Below are 24,239 nucleotides of genomic sequence, written 5' to 3'. Positions count from 1 at the left end.
TACATGCACCACAATGTTCATTGCAGCTCTATTTATAATAGCCAGAAGCTGTAAAGAACCCATATGTCCTTCAGTAGATGAATGGATACAAAAATTGTGGTACATTTACACAATGGAATACTACTCAGCTATCAGAAACAATGGCTTTACAAAATTCTTAAGAAAATGGATGCATCTAGAGAATATCATCCTGAGTGAGATAACCCAGTCACAAAAGAACAGATATAATATGTAGTCACTGATAATGGGATACTAACCCCAGAAAGCTCTGAACACCCCAGAAACAACTCACAGACTGTGTGAAGTTCAAGGAAAAATAAAAGAATATATTTTAATTAAAATAGAACTGTATCACATCCCCCTTTCCTTCCTACAGCCCCTCCCAGTTTCTCTCCTATCCCTTCAAATTAATAACCTCTTTTCCTATATTATTGTTACATATATACATATGTGTATGTATATGTACCCACAAATACTTAATTGCAACCTTAAAAATGTATTTGTATACTTTTATGCAAAAATGCTTAAAAATTCATACATTTATCTTTGTTTTTTAAAATAAAGTTTTTTTAAAAAAAGAAAATGAATTTGATAAGCACCGGAGACATTTCAGTAGGGAACCCATTTGTTGACGTTAGCAGTCATATTGGGACTTGGAGTAGCTGCAGGTGTGGGAATGGGCACCGAAGCACTAATACAGACCCCTCAGTATTTTCACTCATTGAGATCCGCAGTAGATAAAGATTTGTGAGCCCTAGAACAATCCATATCTAAGCTTGAAGAATCACTGACCTCCCTCTCAAAGGTGATCTTGCAAAACAGAAAGGGACTAGACTTGCTGTTCCTTAAAGATGGAGGCCTTAAGAGAAGAATGTTGCTTTTACGTGATCATTCAGGAGTGATTAAAGACTCTATGAGTAAGCTGAGAGAAAGACTAGACAAAAGGAAAAGAGACAGAGAAGAACAACAAGGATGGTGTGAGGGATGGTTTAACAGATCCCCATGGCTGACCACTTTAATCTCCTCATTAGTGGGGCCTCTTTTAATTTTGCTTTTGCTTCTTACATTTGGACCATGCATCTTTAACAAGTTAGTAGCTTTTGTTAGAGAAAGAGTGAGTGCTGTGCAGATTTTGATGTTGCACCAGTAATATAATGCTTTACAAAGTCAAGAATATCACTATTATGAAGATACTTAGATCTAATTCTATGATTGGAACTAGGCACTAGAAGTGGGGAATGAAAAACCAGGATAAATTCTGACCCCCTAACAGGTAAAGTAGAAGACCCCTAGCAGGTAGAGTAGAGCCAAAAATGTAGAATAACAGGTTCAGTGACTCTGTTTCAGGAACTGGCTGACCATAAAAACATAAAAGTTAAATAACACATCATAAACAATCTTGAGAAACCGGATGTTCCCCTCGCGATTCTTCACTGGTATTTTTGGTATTCTCCAATGATGTACCACCACCACCCCTTTGTGGTTTGTTTCCTTTAAAACCCCCTTCTCGCAGCCACTAGGGGTCAGACTCCTCTACTCCTGAGTGGGATATTAGTCTCAACCCCAGTGCACTGGTCAATTAAAAAACCTCATGTAATTACAGCAAGGCCAGTCTCTTGTGAGTTCTTGGGGGGTCGTGTTATCCCGAGACTTGACTGAGGGTCTCCCCTCTGTGGGGGTCTTTCAGTTACTTAATATCATACTCTCCCATTCCTCCCCAGACCCCAAAATGTCATGAGTTTGATTGTCTTTATGACTGAATAATAAGTACTCAGTTGTGCGCATAAAAATTCTCATTCATTTGTTGATGGATTCCTTGGCTTCCTCTACAGCTTGTCTATTGCAAATAGGGCCAACATCTCACTCTCACTGGACTAGAACATTGTTTAAACACTTACATAATAATAAAGTATCACTGTTTCCTATGGAAGCTTATTCTCTACACTCTCCTATTCTCTCTATTACAAATTCTTGGAGAGCAGAAATCCTTGTAATCCCCACATAGCCTGGCAGAAAATCCTGCACAGTAAGAACTTGCCTTGTTGCTGAAGTAAATTATTTCTTTGTTCTTCAAATTACTGATTGTTTAACCTAGTTGGCCTTCAGATATTTCTGAGAATGAAGGTGGAAAATACTTCAAAGTCTAGAGTGCTTCATTTGAGTACTAGGGAACCACCCGCAGAAGAGGGGAGCAGTATCTCCTGCCTCTGTGCCTAGTAAGCACTAGTACCCACGGCAGAATCATTTCTATTTCCTTCCATGTGTAATTTACTATAGCACTTGCCTGTGGGAATTAAGTTTTGTTTTTAATGAGCCTCAAGTGCTTGAAATGGTGATTGGTAGGTAGCTGATTCCCATAAACTTGAAATGGTAAGCCAATTATAACTAGTACGTTGTTTTCAAGATTTTACCAGGTGGAGCAATGGCTATGGTAACTTAAGTCGTCGAAGGGTAAATCATAAACAATAGCGATCCAGCAAGTGGAGAATTTCTGTTTCCATGAAAAGGCTTAAAACAGTTGGTCCTCCAGTGCACCAGAGGGCCAACCAGAAAGACCCGAAACTGCAAACGTGTGCTGCGGTTTGGATTTCCATATGCCTTCTGGAAGAGGACACAACACGGTCTCATCCCCACAATCCTCAGCAGCGAGGTTTGCGGGTCCCAGGATGCTATGCGGCAACATTGGGCTCGGTTTGGGAAGCTTCCTGTGGGAATAAAATCACGGCCAGCAAATGGGCGTCAGAACGTTCTCCAAGACCTCGGTTTCCTAGGGCGGTAAAAGAGGAAAGAGATGGGAGGGGGCGATGGGCTAAGGGATAAGCTCTGAGCCGTGTAAAGTGTGGCTCTGTGAAAGGCCTAACTTTGTTGAAGAAAAGGCCCCGTGTTTTAATGACAGACCGGAAACTACATTTCCCAGAATCCTTATGGTAGGAGAACTTCATTGTCCGAAAGCCTCTGCGAGAATCAACACGCATTCCGGTTCCCTTTGCTGACCGGGAGCTCCGAGAATGAGGAGCCGCTGGATTTGGCGGTTCCTGCGCCCTGACGGCAGCGGACTCCGAGGGATTTCAACTCCCCACGGGCGTCTGTCATCCGCCCTGCGGAGAGGTGAGACGAAGACTCGCTCAGCGAGAAGGTTCGGGCGGGAGTGCGTGCTCGGGCGTCCGCGAGAGTGACACACCCCCTACGGGGCCCCGCCCACCGTCGCGGGCTGACCCCATGGGGTCTGGTAGGACAGCCTTCGTCCTAGATCCAGCCCTTGCGGACCTGCGCTTCCGCTTGGCTTCTGATTTGGAGGGGGAACGGGGCAGGGTTCCGTCTCATAATGTTAATGAACTCTTTGGTAGTTTGCGAGAATCGTGATTTACAAATCACATAATAGGGTTTTGTTTTGTTTTTTTAATTGCCCTGGAATGTCTGCGTTTCCAAACACTTACTTTACTCTGAAAATATCTTATTTTACTCTGAGAACTATTTCCAAGGCTTTTTTTTTTTTTTTTTTTTTTTTTTTTTTTACACTTTTGCTTTTCAATTTTTCCACCGTAAGAGGCATCCCTGTTGGGATTCTGTAAACCCCACCCCTCAGTTACTTAGCCACGGCCAGGTATACCCCACCCCTCAATTACCTGGCAGTAGCCAGGTATGCTCCGCCCCAGTGACCTGACACTATAAAAGGGGCTGCTTGCCCCCTCCTCTTTCTCTTGGCCTCTCTTGCTCTTGTGCTCTTGCAGCCTTGCTCTCCCACTCCTACCCCTCCACTTACCTTTCCCTTCCCCCTCTTTCCCACGTGCTCATGGGAGAGAGCCTCTACTCCTCTACTCCCTCCCCCCCCCCCCCCCCCGCCTCTACCACCCTCTTAACTCTCCCATGACCTAAATAAACTCTATTCTGTACTATACCGTTGTGTGGTTGGTCTCTCAGGGAAGAGATTCCCTACATGGACCCCCAGAGGCATCTCCCTTGACCCCAGGCCTTGCCGCACCTCCATGGGCCATATGCCCCCCACTCTCTTCATCCTTCCCCTAACATTGGTGCCGTGACTCGGATCATCATCCTTTCACAACATTGGTGCCCTGTGACTTTTCCTTTCATTGGTGCCCCGTCATCTTTTCCTTACAATCCCAACCTCCACATTTTGATCCTTCTGGATCTGTGATGATAAACTGGGTTATTCAGTACCCAAACACTTCTCCCTCCACAGTTGTAAGGGTTTGTTGTTTCCTTTCCTTTTTTTTTTTTTAACCTGTTAATTTTATTTATTCCACTGACTTGCAGTCAAGGCTGACCTTGTAAGGCTGCTAGAATTAGTCATGCCTTTGATTACATATCTAGGAAGATAGTATAAATACACATTCTGATGGACTTTTCAAAAGAGGATGGGAGGTGTGTCCACTGGTAAACTCGTGTGCTGCACTAATAACAAAGATCCTCACAAAAGGCCCTGGCTGTGGCTCTCAGCCAATTCCAGGTTCAGTGAGAGCTGCCCTCTCAGAGAATCAGGGGCATGACCGAACAGGATACAACGGCCTCACACAGAAGGGGGTAGCATCATTTGGAATCTGAGGAAATAATTCAAATCTCAGTTTATCTGAGTACTTTTACCAAAGCTATAACACCCCAGGAAAATGTTAATATTTTAATACAGTTCTCAAGTTATTCCACTAGAGACTGATGACTCTTAAGAAAATTTTGTCTCCCCTTAAAATTAGTGCATGGTTTGTGTCCCTGCTTAGTACAGACAAATAATGTCAATAGTCTGGCAAATTTGAAAGTTCATCCTTCTACATGCACACACCCACATACATGCATACGTGTGGATACACACAAATAAGGAAACTAACCATTTATGTCATTTGAAGTTGTTCAGTTCTTAAAACAGGCAATAAATTAATAAAATTTGCCACTTAGTGAACTCTATTTTATATGCCTTTTTTAAAAGTAAATTTTAGCCTTTTCCAGTAGAATCATTGTGCTAGGATTAAAGGCATGCTCCACCACTGCCTGGTGTCAAATGGATGTTTAAGGAGTCATTATGAATCAAATCGCTCATGTCACAGTCAGGACAGTCATCAAATACCTATTGGGAATATTTAAAAGCCTTTCAGAGAAACGAAACAGACCCCTTCCCCCACTCAAAGTCCTGTTGCCAGAGACTATAAATGCATCAGAGAAATAAGTGAAGTCACATAAAGAAATAAATGTGCTGGAGAGATGGTTTAGCGGTTAAGGACACCATTCGAAGACCTGAGTTTGGTTCCCAGCACCCACCCCAGGTAGCACTTGTAAATGCCTGTAACTCCAGCTCCAGGGGATCCATATATCTTTCATTATTCTCAGCCCTGTCATAACTAGAATCCAAGGTAGAAATGACACTGTCACATGCCTTGGTGAATTTTGCCCAGTATAACTAGATTTCAGTATAACTCTAGTGTCATTTCCAGATAATCTTTATTCCCACAGAGGACCAAATGAATATGTTTTGAAATCACTTCATAAGAACTACAACCTTAAAGGTCCAGAGCAGAAGTGAACACCTTACAACCTTCTGCTACCCAGAAGGCTGAAATAGGACCATCTGAGGCAAAGGTGAACAACTTCGACCCCAAAACATCATTCATCATTGTACATACAATGCCAAACACAGTCCCTTTCAACACATAGTGCAATTAAAGTTGTTGGGAACTGGGAACACAGATCAAAAACAGACAGACATGGCCCCTACTCTCACGGTTTACTTTGGTGGTTAGCAAACTTTCTATGAAAGGACAAACAGTAAACATTTCAGTCTGTGCGGACCATGTGGCTCATTTAACCTTCTGTCATTGTAGCATGAAAGCCTCATGGATAATGATTTCAGTTAAGCTTTACTTATGGAAACAACTGTGAAAACTGGTGTTGGTGACCTGGCAGGAGCTAACTGATGCCTGATCTAGTGAGGAACTTATAAATCAACAGTTGCATAAATGTGACTATGGTGAAAGAGAAAATTACAGCGTACTTTGAACAGCGATTAGAAGAGATCTGACCTCAGGAATCCTTGCACACTTCACTCCAGAAGAGACATTTGTGCAGAGCTCTCAAGAATGAGTATGAACAGGCAGACAAGAGCTTTCTGAACACAGGGTAGTCTACGGCCCCAAGAAGGGAAAGCAAGCAGATGGCATGCTTGTGGATAAAGCCTAAGAGCCAGAAAGCGCAATGGAACATGAGGCCAGCCGTGTCCTTAAGGTCTCTATCTCAAGGAGGTGATTTTTGTGAGGCATTCATTATTTGTTGACTTAAGTCAGGAGTTGTAGTAATTTGACTGCCTGTGAAACCTAAGATCTGAGACTTGCCTCTGAACATCACTTTTTCCCACCAAAATGAGAATTTTAAGAATTTGATAATAAGCATGAAAACGTTAAAATGTATAAACATTTTTGATTCTCTTGGAAGCAGACTTCTGAGGAAGCAGTAACTACAAGTACCAAATCATTCCTCCTGATGCAGCTGAATAGGAGAGCCGCTCTATCTATGTTTCTGAGGTTCATTCCCTCACCTACAAAATTCCCTCACCCTCACAAAATGTTTGCTTTGGTTTTGTTTAACCCTTTCCAGATGACACTCAGCTTAAAGGCTACTTTGCTAGTATATTTTTTCAAAGCATTGTTCTGACTTTCCAACTGCTTTTATCTCTTTGATTAAATGGAATTCATAGGTGAGGCTTTTTTTTTTTTTAATAACACATGTTTACTGCCTTTTAGTCCATAAAACCAGTGAAGGCACTGGGTATGTCTGGCTTCACTATATTTTTCCCTGTGCCCAGCACATGATCCAATGCATAATCTATATTGTTATTATAAAGATTTTGACTATAGAGATACTTAAGGAATCACACACATATGCCTTATAAATTATTAGCATAAAGTAATGCCTGAAATTAAACCTGTCCTTTAAGTAACTAGATATGTAAGTAGCTGAGGACAAAATAAGACAACACAGGCTATAGGGAAGATGTGAGCTTCGTAGTCAAAAGAACCTACATCTGAATCCTATCACCTACCACTGTGTCTGTGACATAAGCAAATTCCATTGTCTTTCCTAATCCTGGTATGGTTTGATCTAGTCTGAACTGGGTTTGGTATGTAACTCAAGCTAGCATAGAATTCACAATCCTCCTGCCTCAGTCTCCTGAGTCCTAGATCACCATATTCAGCATTAGGTACCAAATGAAGCTCTAATAAGCATGATTTTTTTAATTTAAAAATGAGGATGATACCACCTTGCTTTGGAAGCATATAAGTTAACTGGTATAACACCTTATACTTAACTATCACACTGACAGTTACTATCTTAATGGATCACAATAGTTGAGTTTTATATGTGCAGAATTCATTCTCAAATAAAATTTTTTTGTTGTTTTTATTGGCTACTCTCTGTCTTTACATTCAAATGTTAGCCCCTTTCCTCCCACTCCCATCCCCCCTCCTCCTCTACTTATTTCCATGAAGGTGCTCCCTCTCCCAATCACCCTCTGCACCTCAGTGCCTTGGCATTCCCCTACACTGGGAAAACGCACCTTCACTGGAGCAAATGCCTCTTCTCCCATTGATGCCAGTGTTATCCTCTGCTACTTATGCAACTGGAGCCATGGGTCTCTCCACATGAACTCATTGGTTGGTGTTTTAGTCCCTGGGAATTCTGGAGGGTTTGGTTGGTTGATAATGTTGTTCTTCCCATGGGATTGCAGACCCTTTCAGTCCTTTCCTCTAGCTCCTTCATTTGAGACCCGTGTTCAGTTAGATGGCAAGCATCCTCAACTGTATCTGTATGACTCTGACAGAGCCTCTGAAGAGGCGTCTCTATCTGGCTCCTGCCAGTAAGCACTTCTTGGCATCAGCAATAGTGCTTGCGTTTGGTGGCTGCATATGGGCTGTATCCTCAAGTGAGGCAGTCTCTGAATGACCTTTTCTTCAATCTCTGCTCCTCTATTTGTTCCTGTATTTCTTCCCATGAGTGCTTTGTTCTACCTTCTAAGGACTGAAGCATCCACATTCAGCCTTTCTTCTTTTTTTTTTTTTTTTAAATATGTATTTTATGTATATGAGTACACTGTAGCTATCTTCAGACACACGGGAAGAGGGCATCAGATCTCATTACAGATGGTTGTGAGCCACCATGTGGTTGCTGGGAATTGAACTCAGGACCTCTGGAAGAGCAGTCCGTGCTCTTAACCGCTGAGCCATCTCTCCAGCCCCTCAGCCTTTCTTTTTTTGAGCTTCGTAAGGTCTATGAATTGTTTCTTGGGTATTCAGAGCTTTTTGGGCTAGTATCCACTTATCAGTGAGTGCATAGCATGTGTATTCTTTTGTGACTATGTTACCTCACTCATGATGATAGTTTCTAATTCCATCCATTTGTCTAGAAATTTCATAAAGTCATTGTTCTAATAGCTGAGTAGTACTCCATTGTGTAAATGTACCACAATTTCTGTATCCATTCCTCTGTTGAAGGACATATGGGTTGTTTCCAGCTTCTGGCTATTATAAATAAGGCTGCTATAAACATGATGGAGCATGTGTTTGTTATATGTCGGAGCATCTTTTGGGTATATGCCCAGGAGTGGTATAGCTGGGTCCTCAGGAAATACTATGTCCAATTTTCTGAGGAACTGCCAGACTGATTTCCAGAGTGGTTGTACCACAGCCTGCAATCCCACCATCAATGGAGGAGTGTTCCTCTTTCTCCACATCCTCGCCAGCATCTGCTGTCACCTGAGTTTTTTGATCTTAGCCATTCTGACTAGTGTGAGGTGAAATCTCAGGGTTGTTTTGATTTGCATTTCCCTGATGACTAGAGATGTTGAATATTTCTTTAGGTGCTTCTCAGCCATTTGGTATTCCTTGGTTGAGAATTCTTTGTTTAGCTCTGTACCCCATTTTTGGTACCCCATTTTTTAATAGGATTGTTTGATTCTCTGGAGTCTAACTTTTTGTGTTCTTTGTATATATTGGATATCAGCCCTCTATCAGATGTAGGATTGGTAAAGATCCTTTCCCAATCTGTTGGTTGCTGTTTTGTCCTCTTGACAGTGTCCTTTGCTTTAGAGAAAGTTTGCAATTTCATGAGGTCCCAGGAAATATTTCACAATAAAATTCATCAGACTATACTGTGTCCGAGTTGAGTTTTGAGCATTTAATGGATCAGGACAAGGAGTCAGAAATAACTGGTAGCTCTTAGATCTCCTATACTGACCAGTAAATGCTCCAGAACTTAAAATCATTCCTTGTGGCTTAACAGTGTGTCAAAGTGCTATTCCGTGATAAGACATACGTTAACTCACACAGTTAGAGAGCACATTACCGACCAAAGTACATATTATAACATAGTCCAATGATAGCCATGAGTTCTTTTGGGGTTACTCACAGAAGCAGAAATGACTGAAAGCATCACCAAAGCCCACCCCAACATGGGTGGCAGCTCATAATATGAGGACCTGGAGCAACTGCACAGCCTGCAGGCAGCTCAGCAGGTTGGAGAGCATCTTTCCAGGTGCCTCAGTTCTGAACGTCACTTAGGCAGTTTGTCAGGTTTCTGCTTCTGTGGGACAGCTGGTCTGGTCTGAGTCCCCTTAGCCATGCGGCTCCTCCCAGAATCTCTGCACCACGCTTCATTCCTTATCCTAGCAGGAAGTTGTATATGTTCCAGCTTGAGCTCCCTGAAGAGTGAAATGTTCCCACATTGAAGGATCACAAGTGCCCTTGTGAGTCCTAAAGATACAGTATGAAAACTACAGCCAAGGTAGCATAAGGCTTCTCGTCTGGGTCAGAAAGAAAACAGTTACCCACCAACTGTGACAGCTGAAAACGAGGAAATACATGAGATGGGTACAAATGGGAGGTTCTGTAAGAAACTTCTGAGCAGTGAAGAAAGTGGGGCAGATTCTGCTTCCCCATACGTAGGGTAGAAGCAGTGGCCTCTAAAGCAGTTAATACACACGTTAGGATTTAGACCGAGTCTTGATTTTTGAATGCTGAAAGAAGAAAATGAATATGTTAATGTTTGCTATGTACAGGATAGCATCAGCTGTGAAGGGGATTGAGAAGAGTCAGTTAATTTGGTGAAATTACAGGACACTTGTTTGGGAAGCTAGAACTGTAAATACATGAAGAAAGCTCTTTAGACGCCAAAGTGTGATTCCACTGTAAATTACTACAAGATCATTTTTTTCAGGTTTCTTGACCACCACAACCAAGTCAAGTTATGATAGAAGACCAGTGGACGTAACTCCTTTAGAACAAAGAAAATTAACTTTTGATACCCACGCATTGGTGCAGGACTTGGAAACTCATGGTGAGGAAACATGAACACTTGAAAGAAGAAAATTATCAGCATTCATATAATAAATTCCCAAGTCAGTGGCACGGTTGCCAACAATTAAGAGGGATTACTGAAAGAGAATGGCTGTCATACACTGGGATGTTTTATAATTGCTTAAAATCATTGTTGGGAAGGACAGAGAGTGAAAAAAAGCACAGGATAAAATATATGCCCAGAATTATTTAAGCAAAGTTAAAAAAAAAAAAAAAACAACACATTTTTAGGTTAATACTAAAGTCTGAATGGAAATATTAATGTTGAAGAATAAAAAAATTAATAAAGTATTTCTAGAAATGGTAATATTGTAAGGGAACACCTGATTGGCAGTGCAGAGTGGTATTCAAAAATACTGAATCTGCTTAGTAAAGTTTTAGATCAAAAACAGAAGAAAGTTTAGTCATTTTATAGAAAAATAGGCAAAGGCCATAAAAAAGTAGCGCACAGAAAAATAGAAAGAGTGTGTGCATCAGCTTGTAGAACAAATGATGAAATGCCATTTTATTGCCAATTATGTACTTACTACCCAAAAAAGACTAGAAACGTTCAGTGTTGTTGTGTATCTAATATTAGGAATCACAGAGTGCGTTTAAAATAAGATGGCCTGTTCGCCTTTTCATTGTAACTGTTTTAAGTATTATAGTTGAGCTATTGAAAGTTTGTTAGCTGTCCCTGCTGGTGATGTACTGTTTTAAAATGCAGATTTACTTATACAGGATTTGACAAAACGCAAGCACAGACAATTGTATCAGTACTAAGTACACTATCAAGTGTCAGCCTGGATACTATCTACAAGGAGATGGTGACCAAAGCTCAACAGGTACCACGTTCATTTTTTATCACTCCTGAGAGTTTCATTGCATAGGCTTTTCCAAGGAAGGAAGGAAGGACAAATATGGAAGGCCTTTCTCAGAATCTGTTTAGAAGAACTGGAGTGTCCCTAACAAGAGTACTTGATACTTAGAGTGGAATTCAGTCATCTTCCCTTGTGTGAGATAAATGTAGAATTTCAATCATGGGGTAGACTATAGTGAAACAACTCTTCCCCTGGAAAACTCTCCAAAGTAAAAGAGCTAGCCTTTCTACGTGATGCATATGCTGTTTTGATGGGCTGCGCCATGGTTAACTTTTACAGACTTTGTAAGCTAGGAACAGACATGGCTGCGAGTGACTTTATAAATGACCTGGCTGCAGTGTTTAAATAAAAAAAAAAAAAAAAAAAAAAAAAAGCATCATTTGTTGGGGGTGAGGGTTCATAGGCATAGGTGTGGAGGTCAGAGCACGGCTTGGGCTTGGAAGAGTTGGTTCTCTCCTGCCACCATGTGTCTCTCCTGCCACCATGTGAGTCCCGGAGATTGAACTCAGGTTGTGAAGCTGAGGCAGTACATGCTCACCCACCAAGCCATTTCCTGACCTGTGCATGGACTGAGTGATTGCTAGGACTTCATATTTCAATGAAAATGGACAACAATCAACCAGCCACTGAACTGTTTAAAAATCTGTTTTCTTCTTTATTTTATTTTTTTCAAATTTAGTCTTTTTTCTTCAGATGGTTAACCATAAAAATGAAGATTTCTCACATGAAATTAGAATCTACTCCAACATACAACAAAGACACATGCACCACAATGTTCATAGCAGCTCTATTTATAATAGCCAGAAGCTGGAAAGTACCCAGATGTCCTTCAGTAGATGAATGGATACAAAAATTGCAGTATCTTTACACAATGGAGTACTACTCAGCCATCAGAAACAATGACTTAACCAAATTCTTAAGAAAATGGCTGCATCTAGAGAATATCATCCTGAGTGAGATAACCCAGTCACAAAAGAACAGACATAATATGCAGTCACTGATAATTGCATACTAACCCCAGAAAGCTCTGAACACCCCAGAAACAACTCACAGACTGTGTGAAGTTCAACAACAACAAAAAAGAATATATTTTAATTAAAATAGAACTGTATCACATCCCCCTTTTCTCCCTACAGCCCCTCCTAAGTCTGTCTCCTATCCCCTCAAATTAATAGCCCCTTTTCCTATATTATTGTTACATATATACATATGTGTATGTATATGTACCCACAAATACTTAATTACAACCTTAAAAAAATGTATACATATTCTTTTATGCAAAAATGCTGAAAATTTGTACATTTATCTTTGTTTTTTAAAATAAAGTAAAAAAAAAAGAAATTAGAATCTACTTCATGTAGTTTCATTATTTTAAAGGTTAGAGAAAATTAAAAGCTCTTAAAGATTTTTAATGTAATTCTTAATTTGTTAGACATTAAAACACCTATCTCTTCCATTTAACTTTCTTTTCAGTTTTGCATTATTTTTAGCTTATCTTATTTCAGGATCACCACAAACTAGTGAATTTAAAAATGGAAAAAGGTGATCAAGCATTTAATTAATTCTCCCAAAGCTCTGCTATGTCTTATAGGGAGCTATTAACATTTTCAATAAAATAACTTACTATTAAATTTTAAGCATGCTTTTTGTGCAAGCAGGAATTTAAAATTATGATCTGAGGACTATTCCAGCTGCCTGAACCACTTAATCCTACATACTAAAAATAGTGTTCAATGTAGAAATGTTATTATTAAACTTTTGGCTTTTAAAAGTACTGTTTTGCAATATTAAAGACACCCTGTTAATCTAGGAACCTCATCCCACCTCTAGGATAAGGGTGAAGTTACTTTTTAGAAGGAAGCAGCCATGTTTGAAAGTGATGTCTAATGAGTGGCAGACAGAGTGATGAATCAGAGAAAGATCTGACAGAATCGGATCTGCCCAACTCTCACCAGAAGAGAGGGAAAAAAGAAGCTATTTAAGAGAGAGCAGCACAAAGGAAAAGGGAAGGGGGACAGTATTACTGGGATTGTGGTAAAGAGGTTGCAGAGAGAAAACAAGCTAGACACAAGTAAAGACAGAGCAATTCAGTCAGAAACTGAGAGGAGCTATATTGAATCTGTCAGCTTGGAGAAGAGTTTGCGCCAGAACAGCTGAGTTGAATCAGCCAGCCAGAGATCAGAAAGAACAGGGGTGAGCTTATTTAGCAGCAAGTCTCAGAGACTGAAAACATTCTAGGCCTGGATAAGATTGTACAAAGGCTAGAAGCTTCTGGGATTAGGCCTAGGGTAGCAGACAGAGGTATTGATCCTCAGACATGACAATTGTATCAGCTGAACAAAAGTTACTTTTACATAAAGATGTATGAATTGTAGACCCTTTGAAGACCAAATTATTATAGCTTTCAGAGCTGTCTGAAATTGCTATGCCCTGCTATATGAAACTCAGCAGGGCCCTGTGACTTTAAAAATGGACTAGTGGCACTTTTTGCTTAGACTCTTTTCTTTATTAAGAAGCCCTGATATGTAAGCCTGGTCTCAAGATTACACTCTCTTCTTTACCATTTAGTAAAGAGAGAGACATTATGAATCTTTCTAATTTTAAGAAGTTGACTGTGGAAACAGATTTCTTTGTAGGCTTGCTGTGAGTCACTTCTGCAGAAGTGTACTTGGTGCACACTGAGGCCGAGGCAAGAGGGATAAGAATTATGTTTAAAACAGTAAATTTGATTTTTCCCATTTGTACAGGAGTTTGTTACAGAAACAAAGTATCCTCTAAGTATTTTTTAAGTTATATAGAGCAAGACCTTTTCTGAAAAAGCAAGGGTAAAGTCCTTTATAAAGCAAATGCTTATGATGTCAGGTAGGAGTTTCCTTTTCTTTTACGTTTTCTCTGCAGTGTCAAATACAGGAAAGAAACCAAGACATTTAAACAAAACTAATGATGCTGTGCTGATAAAGAGCAGTTATTTCAGCTGTTTATCTTACTTTAAAAAAAAAATCCTCTGACTCCTATTTGATTTCTTTATATTTTCATATGGTAGAAAAGTCTCTCAAAATCACAACACTGAAATATTAGTAACAAAACCAAGAGGCAGGAGAGATGACTTAGAAGGGCACTGGCTGCTCTGCCAGAGGTCCCGAGTTCAATTCTCAGCACCCGCATGATGGCTCTTAACCACATGTAATGGGTTCTGATTCCCTCTTCTGGCATGCATGAAGACTAAGCATTAATAAATTAATAATAAATGAATAAATAGATCTGAAGAGAAAATGCCTGAAACACTGAGGAACTCATAGAAGCTACGTAAGCATTTTTGTTGGGTACTTTTTATTAAAAGATGTAGATATTTCTCTTCACTTGAAGATAAGGTTTTCTTCCTTGAATTTCCTCATTTTTATTTTGTTATTTTAGATATGAGTTTCATGTGTCTTTTTCTAATCAGGAATTATACCTGTTAGCATGTTGACAATCCGTTAAAAATCTGTGAAAAACAATTCAAAAATAAAAGGATGCCACTATTCCATATGTCACTTGGTTATTTTTATTTCCTAGGAAATAACAGTCCAACAGCTAATGGCTCATTTGGATTCCATCAGAAAAGACATGGTCATCCTAGAGAAAAGTGAATTTGCAAATCTGAGAACAGAGAATGAGGTGAAGGAATTTTTAACTTACTAGTAGTGATTAAAAAGTAACTGATCTTACAAGTATGCTAGTAAATAACTTAGTAAAACCAAATTATATATTACAAAGCCTTTAAATTAAAGATTCACTGTTTAGAGCTGGGCATGGTGATGTACACCTTTAATTCTGGCACTTAGGAGACAGAGGGGTGAGTATCTGTGTGCCTGAGGCCAGCCAGGGCATTCCAGACCAACTAAGGCTAAAGTGAGATACTGTCTCAAAAAACAAAAACAAAAGTCACTGTTTAAAACGTAAGGTTAGATTACCTAGTCTTCATCTCTAAACCAGTTTCTTGCATACTGAGTACATATTTGTAAGCTGTTTACATAGAAATCATAGAAAGTGGGAAGAATCTGAGCTCCAATATTATATAAATTTTCTAGTATAGCTTATCATATATTGTTTTTAAAACTGGAAGTTCCTTTGTATTTATTGCTGTGACGTCCTTATCACTATGAGCAAAAATTTAAATATTATTTTAAAGTTCTGTTTATGTGCACGGCTATATGTATAAGGGTGCAGGTGCTAAAAGCGGGCATCGGTCCTGCGGTGCAGGAGGGGTGACAGGCAGTAGTGAGCAGCCTAATCTGGCTGCTGGCAACCTGAACTGAAGCCCCTAGAAAAGCAGTAATCACTCCAGAGCATTAAGCCATCTCTGGAGACCCCCAAGATGTACTTTTGTAGTTAAATCAGGATCAGCTTAAAGATTTGGGGGATAGAGGCTTAGGAGGGAAAGGAGGAGGGCTATAGAGAGACATGCCTGTAGAGTTGAGAAGAGGGTGTCAAAGCCCCTGAAATCGGTGTCACTGGTGGCTGGTCCAGCTCAGGTCCTTTAGAACAGCAGCAAGCAGTCTTAACCACTGAGCCATGTCTTGACCAGCTCTAGTTTAAATATTTTTACATTTAAAAAAGTAAACCATTTTAAAAGTAAAATCTAACACCAAAACTAAATGTTTTGTACCTAAAATATATTTAATGAATACAGTGGTCTGTTCTTTTTTAAAATCATAAATCTTTATTTAAAAAGCCATAGATACCCAAATTTTGCTAATCTAAGTATTCAAACTTTTAAATCACTTTTGGATTGATCCTAACTGTCACCTCTTTACACCTAGAAAATGAAAATTGAACTAGATCAAGTTAAGCAGCAGCTGACTGTAAGTAAAGTTTATTCCACTGGTTTCAAAACAGATACCCATTAAAGATCATTTTAAAAATACTGATTTCCTTTAAAGAATGAAACCAGTCGAATCAGAGCAGACAACAAGCTGGACATCAACCTGGAGCGGAGCCGAGTCACAGACATGGTAACATGCCTTTACAGATTATTCTAATTATGTGTAGGTAAATATGACACTGTGTCCACCTGGGAGGCCAGAGGCATCCACATTACACACAGCCGTGAGCCCTCCGTGTGCAGGAAATCAGCAAAAGCAGTAAAAGTCCTCTCAACTGCTGAGCTATTTTTCCAGCTCCTCCAATAACATGCTTTTAAATGAACGTTCTTTGTTCTTTTTATCTTTTTTAAGTTATTCATAGCCATTTTCCTGTCATAACACAAGTAGGTTGAGAGACAATTGCAGAGTCGGTACTTCACCGGCTTGTGGGCTCCAGAGATCCAACTCGGGTTGCAGGCTTGCACGACTGTGTCATCATCTGCTGACCATTTTTTCTTTTAATCTGACTATATATCCTTTAGTTCACAGATCAAGAAAAGCAACTTATGGAAGCAACCAATGAATTTGCCAAAAAGGTAAGGCTAGTGTGTAGACGTTTCTTCCATGTATCATGTTCTTCCCCGTGCCTGTTTCAGTGTGTAAGGTAATCCGATTTCTTCACCACCGTCATAGTTTGCCAGCACTTTGGGGAAAGCTGCCCTGAGGAAATGGTGAATTAAAGCTTCCTGTGGTTAGAGAGATGACTCAGCATACCACACTTAACAGGGGACTGGAGTTTGGTTCCCAGCACACACATCAGGCAGCTTTCAGTGTGTTCCAGAAGGGCCACGTGCCTGATGCCCCCAACATATATCCACACAGACGCACAGTGTAAAATAAAACAAATCAAAAAAAAAAAAAAAAAAAAGGTTGGATTGGGCCACAGTCCCAGCACTTGGGAGGCAGAGGGAGATCTCGCTGAGTTTGAGGCTAGCCTGGTCTCTACATAGTAAGGTAGTAAGTAAACCAACCAAAGCTACATAATGAGACTCTGTCTTGGAAAAAAAACACACACCCCTCAAAAAAAAAATAACTTGCATGACATGCTTTTAAAAAATTAAGCTATTTTTTACATTGACATACTTTTATAGGAATAAAAATACACTATTTTTAAGTAAATGTCTAGATATAAATTTTTTTTAATCTTTAATTTTTTAAGCTCCTAGTAAATATCTAATGTTTATTATGAACCAGTACCATTATATATTTACATATGGCTGTTAATGTGTTTGGTTTTCAGGTCAGCCTCTCTGCTTATTAGTAATTCTGCTTTAGCAATTTGTAAAATAATATACAAAAAGATTAAAATCACACAGCCAGTAGTATGTGGTAGAGCTGAGCTGAGAACGTAGGTTGTAGGGGATGGAGACGGCTCGGTGGTTAAGAGCATTGGTTTCTCTTCCAGAGGACCCAGCACCTACATGACGCTCACAACTATCTGTAACTCCAGTTTTGGGGGATCCGTCACCCCTACACATCTATACATGCAGGCAAAACACCAATGCACATGAAATAAAAATAAATAAATTTAAAGGGTCCTAATCCCAGCGTGATATATAATCCCAGCACTCAGAACTGCAGTGAGTTTGAAGCCAAGCCCTGCAAGTATGCAGTATCCTTTCCCAAATGAAGAACCCAGACTGTAAAACCAGTGCTGAGAAATCCTTTCACATTCTCAGTAATTCTGTAATAAATCATTAATAAGTAAGCCCTAGCTTTCTGATTTAGCCTCATCCTTTTCTTAAAAGTTCTCTTGCTCAGAATTTAGTAAGGGAAAATCACCTGTGCTCTTTCGAGAATCTGTTTTCTTCAACTTCTTGGCCAGACAGAGTAGATAAAGAAATGAGCAAATTCACATCAGCTCATTTCTGAGCATTGTTCCGTATGTATGCAGAGTTACCCACCAGGTATGTACCAGGTCCTTTATAGTGAGTTCCATTCACATTATAAATGGTTGGTTGGTATTTATGTTTGAAATGTTAATAACATTCCAAAGACTTTACATACAAAAGTGTTAGTTCTGGGACTAAAACATTTGCTTCTTAGGTTATCATATATAGTTAGGTTTTGAATATCTTAGAAGATTTCTACTAGACCGTGCCCAGTATTGAATGATTCAAGAAAATGATCACCCGATATGAAGTTGGAGGACTGTTTGGTCACTTGGCAGTACTCATCTACTATTAAGACTTTTTAAATGTACCATTAGCACAAAATAGAAGGTTTTAATATAAATGTTTTTGTCCATTATATATGTACATAAGGATAAAACCTTAATTCTTGGCTTATTCCAATTTGCTACAGGATACACAAACCAAAAGTATGATTTCAGAGACCAGTAATAAAATTGACACTGAAATTGCTTCCTTAAAGACGCTGATGGAGTCGAGCAAACTGGAGACGATCCGTTATCTTGCAGGTAAGTCTGTCAGAGGAAGGAAGGGCTACAGTGAACCAGGCCAGGACAGAGAAAAAGTAGAGCTATAGATGCTCCTTGGTTGCTTGGTACCCTGTTCTCCTTGAAGAAGGAACCAGTTTCACCATCCGAGTAGCAAGCAGCTGTGCGGTTTCACTGACAGAAAAAGGTGTCTGGTTATCAAAAAAATAAATAAACCACAGGAAAAAAATGGTAAAGTTAATTGGGTAAATTCCACAATGAAAATTTTCATTTATTGTGCAAGATCACAAAAGTAGATGTGGGCTATTTATGCAAAGGGAGAGGAGTGGAAGGTAAGGAGACCTCTTACCTTGGACCAGCTGAGCACACACATACTGTCCCAAACGTGGACTGGCTCGTTGACAGGAGGAATGCATCTGTTAAATATTATTTGTTTAAAGCACTATGTTTTAAATTATCTATATAATTCAAGAGCCATGAAAATGCCCTCACTGTCTTGATTTAGTGTTAGTAGTTTATATATCCTATCTTCTGTATACAAGTAAGATACACTTGTAAAAAAGAATTACCCATTTTAGTTAACTCCATGTGTTAAAATGTAACTAAATGTTATAAGTGTAATTTACCATTAAAATGTATGACATCTTTTTATATCTAAAGATAGTATTTTGTTATATGAAACACTGTTTCCCCAACAGTGTTGCTTTCAGCTCTTTATCCTTAAGAGCAGTACTACTCTGAACATATATATATGTGTGTGTGCATGCTTCACTAAATACATACGTTTCTATACCCTTGTTGCTGTACACATTTAAAATCTGGGGTCACAGCAGTCATGGTGGCACATGCACTTGGGATGCAGAAACAAGAACAAAAAAAAAAAAAAACCTGGAGGTCAAAAGATGCACCTATTTTAAATGTGTGTATTAACAAATTACCATATAAATAAAATTCTAAAATCAGTAGTTTTCTGGCTACCCACTGTTTGTGATGTGGCAAGTTAGAAGATGAATGAGTCTCAGTCCTCAACTGATGTATATCCCCTTATTTTTTAATTTAAGAGCTCTGTTTTTATTTCTAACATTAGGTTCATGTTTAAAATCCAGATTTAAAAAAAAAAATCTAAAGTTAAACCTATTTTAACAAAGTCTGTAAAAGCAAAGGCCTTAAACTCAACTGTAACGCTAATGGAAATTCTAAAACAGCCATTTGGAATGTTCATTCTCTTCCCAAATCAGTCCCAAAGCAACAAAGAAATAGTTTCAGATATTATCTGGTATTTCCTAATATTCTCCTGAGTATTTACCTAAAGAATACAATCAATAAAAACAAGCAAAATACTGCTGGGTACTTTTAATGCCAGCACTCAGGACAGAGTGATCTCTTGAGTTCAAGACCAACATGGTCTAGAGAAAGCCTGTGGTGGGGGAAAGGGTACCTCCAAATTGAAGATGGTGACATTTTCCAGAAAGTTCTCTTTTAGCAGTTCATAGATATACAAGGCAAATTTAATAGACTTAGTGGTATTAGGAAAAGAAATAAACAAGTTAGCAATTGATTTTAAAAGGATTATGGTGGGTCTGGAGAGAAGGCTTAGGGGCTAAGAACACTGTTGGCTTGATTCTCAGCACCCGCATGGAGGCTGTCAACCATCTGTAGCTCCAGGATCTAGTCCGCTCTTCTGGCCTTCACAGAAGGCTCCTGACACATACATGGGGCACTGTAAATGTAGGTGTAACACCCATACACATAAAAATAAGCTTTAAAAAAAACAAGTGGAGAAGGTGGGGGAAGGGGGTTACATTTCAAATGTAAATGCAGAGAGTAATAAAAAATAAATTTAAAAAAATAGACTTTAAGTCATCCTTCTTTTATTTTGCTGAGCATTTGAAACCAGTAATATTGAAGCATCTTCTCTTCCCCCTTTAAGTATATTTTAGTTCTGTTGTCACTGGTGAGCAGTGGTAGGATTTGGCTGTCAATTTGCCCAAACCTTTTAGGCTTAGTCTCCCAAGTATCTGGAAGTATGGGTACATACCATTTGTGCCCAGAAACCTCAATTACAGAAATGCCTCCATAAGGTCAGCCTGTGGACTAGGCTGTGGGGAACTGTCTTAATGACTGTGGGTGGCGCCACCTCTAGATAGACAGAGCAGGCTGAGTAAGGCAGTCAGCAGCACTGACATTGCTTCGGTTCCATCTCTGGGTTCCTGCCTTGAGTTCCTGCCCTGTCTTCTGCAGTGATTGGGTGTAAGTTAGAGTTGAATCCTTTCCTCCCCGGGCTGTTTTGGTCATGGTTACAGCAATAGAACCCTGAGACCCAATGTTAGTAACTTTGAAGCACTGCTTACATTTTCTGACATAACACCTATATTTCTTTTAATTATTTTCGGGTTTACTCTAAAATATAGGAAGTACTGATGTAACTTGTCTTTACAAATGCCTTTTATTCTTGGTTTAATTTTCTAGGAAAAAAAAGAACATGGGATATAAATTTGACTTTCTGTTTCTGTTCATTTCTTTTATTGTCTGAAATAATTAAGCTATGACTTGTAACATAGATTCTTTCTATTCACAGCCTCAGTGTTCACTTGCTTGGCGATAGCATTGGGGTTTTATAGGTTCTGGAAGGAGACCTGACACTCCTGCTGCTTCTGCTGATGATGATCACTCCATAGAATGTACTTACTGCAAACTCTTCAAAGCACTTGTGCACTAAATGAAGTGTTTTGCTGCTTTATTTTGATGTTGTATGTCTTTGTGTTGAAAAGCTGTCACTCGGAGCCTGGCTTGAAATAGAAATGCACTTTGTCCTTATCCTTTGATGACTATAGCAATAAACAGTTTTGCCGTTGAGCTTTGTAAGTGAAGTAGGATTTGTTATCAGATTACATTCTTGAAAACAGTTCTGTACTCTACACTTGCAGGATTTTACTTTCTTGGTTATTATTGCAATTAGATTTTTATATAAAATGAAAATGCTCTTAACAAAGTTGATTTTTCAAAGTGACTTCCCATGGAAGTGGAGATTTTTTGTAGTGAATAATAAATTTTAAAATAATGTATTTCCTATTGTAAATGTGTTATACTTAATACAAGATATATAGTTATTCTGATTACATGTATCTTTTTAATTTCTCATATGTGCAGCATTTGAGGGATGGGCTTTGTGGCTTGTTTGCTGCTACCAAAGATTGAACCCAAAACTTAATGCACGTTGGCTGATTAGGTGTCCACCAACTACCCTATGTTCCCCAGCACTCACCCTCACCTCCTGAATTACTTCACATTGACCCATCTATATGAGACAAACTTCCCAGTGATTCACTTAGTACAAACATCTCTCCATGGGGTGCATACATTCATATATAGTACTGGGATCGAAACTTCCCACACCAGAACCAAAAAAAGGAAATTCAAATTTGTATTGTTTTCCTTTTGTTGTTTTGTAGTCTTCACATTTTCCTCTTCCTTTTTCCCTTGTGTGTATATGTGTGTGAGTTTTACATGTGCATTCATGTGGAGGACAAACATCACTTTTGGGTGTCTTACTTTGAGACAAGATCTCTCCTTTCTTCCCTCTCCCCACTCCCACCCCACCCCTGCTCCTGTCCCCTTTTCTTCCCCAACCTCTTCCCTTTCAGCTAAACTGAGAAGCCCCAGGAATCCATCTGTTCCTGCCCCCAGCACAGGGATCACAGACACAAGCTGTAACCGAAGGTTTTATAAGAGAGCTAGAGATACAAACACGGGTGCTTCAAGCTCTTTGTACACTGAGTCACCTCTCCAGCCCCTCTATATTTTTCTTACACCTTACTTCTCTATCCAGATTGATACAGCCAAGAATGACTGACCATTTGATGTGGTGCTGTATATTAAACCTGGAGTTTCATGTATGCTAGGCAAGCACTTTTCCAACTGATATACCTCCCCATCCCATCCGTGCCATTTTTAACAACTGCTTGGACTTCTGACTAGCCTGATCTGATCTCAGCAATCAGATTCCTGCAGACATCAAATCCTGTTCATACTAGCTAAGTTTAAATAGCCATCACATATTTTGTTGGCTCACCATAGGAAGAAAGAAATAGGGTGGGAATGTTTGGGAATTAAATGAAAACCATGTGCTTTGCTGTAAAATCTGCCTCTTATCTGCTTCCATAAAGCACAGCACAGAGCAAAGATGGAATTCCCAACCTCATTACTTAAGTGGTCCTCTTAGTAAAGGTGTAGCATGCACTTTTTTTAGAGTAAATTTTCCCTCATATAAAGCGTTTGAATAAGACATTTAGTAATTGTTCTAACTGCTCTGTTTAAAAATTTACCCCCCCCACCCCCAAGTCTAGATGCTTTGTAAAAGTTGGAAGTCATTTGAATAAATATTTTGTCAGAGTGGGTAGTGTGTGTGCTCATGTGCACACACACGTACATACATGCATGAGTGTCTTGAGACAGTCACTGTGGCGCCCAGCTGCCCACAAACTCATAATACTCCTCTGGTTCTTAAGGGCTAGATTTAGAGGTATGTACTGTAATACCTAGCAAAGATCATATGCACATTAGAGCATCTAGACAGTAAAATAAAATTCACTGTGAAGCCATAGTATCATTTTAATAATTTTTATTATCCACAATTGGATTTCCTTTGACTATTAGATTGTATCATGATAGTTCCCACTTTATGTGAGTACTTGTAAAATTATTACTCATGGATGTTGGCTTGCATATATATGTATATAAAAGTACCCTGAGTCTGAGATGTTTAAGTCCCTTTGATATACAACATTTTCACCTTCAGGACTGAGGGATTTCTATTGATTCACATATCTCTACAGTGAAGGGAGATCAAGGCTTTATTTAATGTTACTGCATCGATTAGTACCTTCTCACAAACATGCCCCCAGGAGACGCCTTTTTTTTCACTCTTCTTTCACGCTTCTCTTTGCTAGACTCACACGAGTCATCTTCCTATAAAGAAACAGAGAGTCAAATACATGTGCCATGCTAACATTCTTCTATATTTCCAAAAGGAACAAAAGAGCCATGCTAAGTATTTTCTGCTCTGATTAACTTTTTTTAAGATTTTGTGTAACTATATTCCTGGATCTAAAGTACCTGTGCGTCATGTTGTGCTGAATCAGTAAGACTAGGAGAGCCTTGAAAGTCAGTGCTTGCTACTTAATAGAGCCCCCAAAAGGAATGACTTGTCATTTCTGCTTCTCTTGACTATCATTCCACAGCATAACTGACATGTGGGATGTGCTAATACATTTTATACAGTGTCCATTAACAAGGTATGTTTCCTCTATCACTCTGCCCATTGTCCACCATCACTGAATCTTTCTCATCTTGGTATTCACATGAGTGAACACAGAATAACCAGTAAATGCTAACGGAAGGAGCAAGAGAGGGATGAGCACAACAGATGCCCACTGTTAGTCACTGTTGAATGATCTGAGTCAAAAATCACTGTGTCTACCATTCACCACTACATGCTCTGGAATAGCTGGCGAACACCAAACAGATTTTGTAGGTTTTTTGGTTTGTTTTGGTTTTTTTTGTTGTTGTTGTTTTGTTTTGTTTCATGTGTGTATGGTTTTGGGTTAGGTTTTTGTTTTTTCTTAAAAAGGAAAAATATAAAGTGGGTTCTGGGAAGAGATGAGTGGGGAAGAAAATGACAAATATACACTGTACACATGTCCTTGGAGAGAGCCCGTGGCGAGAG

The 24,239-nt window shown here is 39.3% G+C and overlaps 2 protein-coding genes across 3 annotated transcripts in view; one reads left to right on the top strand and one right to left on the bottom strand.

The window, feature by feature from the left end:
* The first annotated feature begins 2,668 nt into the window (after positions 1 to 2,668).
* On the top strand, positions 2,669 to 21,579 carry CCDC90B (coiled-coil domain containing 90B). The gene is made up of 9 exons (XM_080911507.1): positions 2,669 to 3,108; positions 10,213 to 10,332; positions 11,073 to 11,176; positions 14,768 to 14,869; positions 16,015 to 16,056; positions 16,135 to 16,206; positions 16,599 to 16,652; positions 18,421 to 18,535; positions 21,093 to 21,579. Exons 1-9 carry the CDS (start codon positions 3,009 to 3,011, stop codon positions 21,152 to 21,154), a joined length of 771 nt encoding a protein of 256 aa, XP_080767633.1. The 5' UTR covers positions 2,669 to 3,008; the 3' UTR covers positions 21,155 to 21,579.
* Positions 21,580 to 23,266: 1,687 nt separating this feature from the next.
* ANKRD42 (ankyrin repeat domain 42) overlaps positions 23,267 to 24,239 on the bottom strand; it is a gene marked incomplete at both ends in the record, with an annotated part of 37,309 nt that continues 36,336 nt past the window's right edge. For both annotated transcript variants that reach the window (XM_080912873.1, XM_080912874.1), the window contains one exon: positions 23,267 to 23,482. In XM_080912873.1, coding sequence (XP_080768999.1) covers positions 23,390 to 23,482 — 93 coding nt within the window. The remainder of the gene's footprint in view (positions 23,483 to 24,239) is intronic.

The sequence above is a fragment of the Micromys minutus genome (assembly GCF_963924665.1).
Source record: "Micromys minutus genome assembly, chromosome: 2".
NCBI classification, from domain to species: domain Eukaryota; kingdom Metazoa; phylum Chordata; class Mammalia; order Rodentia; family Muridae; genus Micromys; species Micromys minutus.
This window is presented reverse-complemented; position numbering and strand designations above follow the sequence as displayed.

What these genes read in the sequence shown, in the direction of transcription:
- CCDC90B (XM_080911507.1), top strand. Translation starts at nt 3,009, where the DNA reads ATGAGGAGCCGCTGGATTTGGCGGTTCCTGCGCCCTGACGGCAGCGGA. An exon ending in GCAGGACTTGGAAACTCATG is followed by an intron (nt 10,333 to 11,072) that starts GTGAGGAAACAT and finishes TTACTTATACAG; the next exon opens with GATTTGACAAAACGCAAGCA. An exon ending in TGGTGACCAAAGCTCAACAG is followed by an intron (nt 11,177 to 14,767) that starts GTACCACGTTCA and finishes TTTATTTCCTAG; the next exon opens with GAAATAACAGTCCAACAGCT.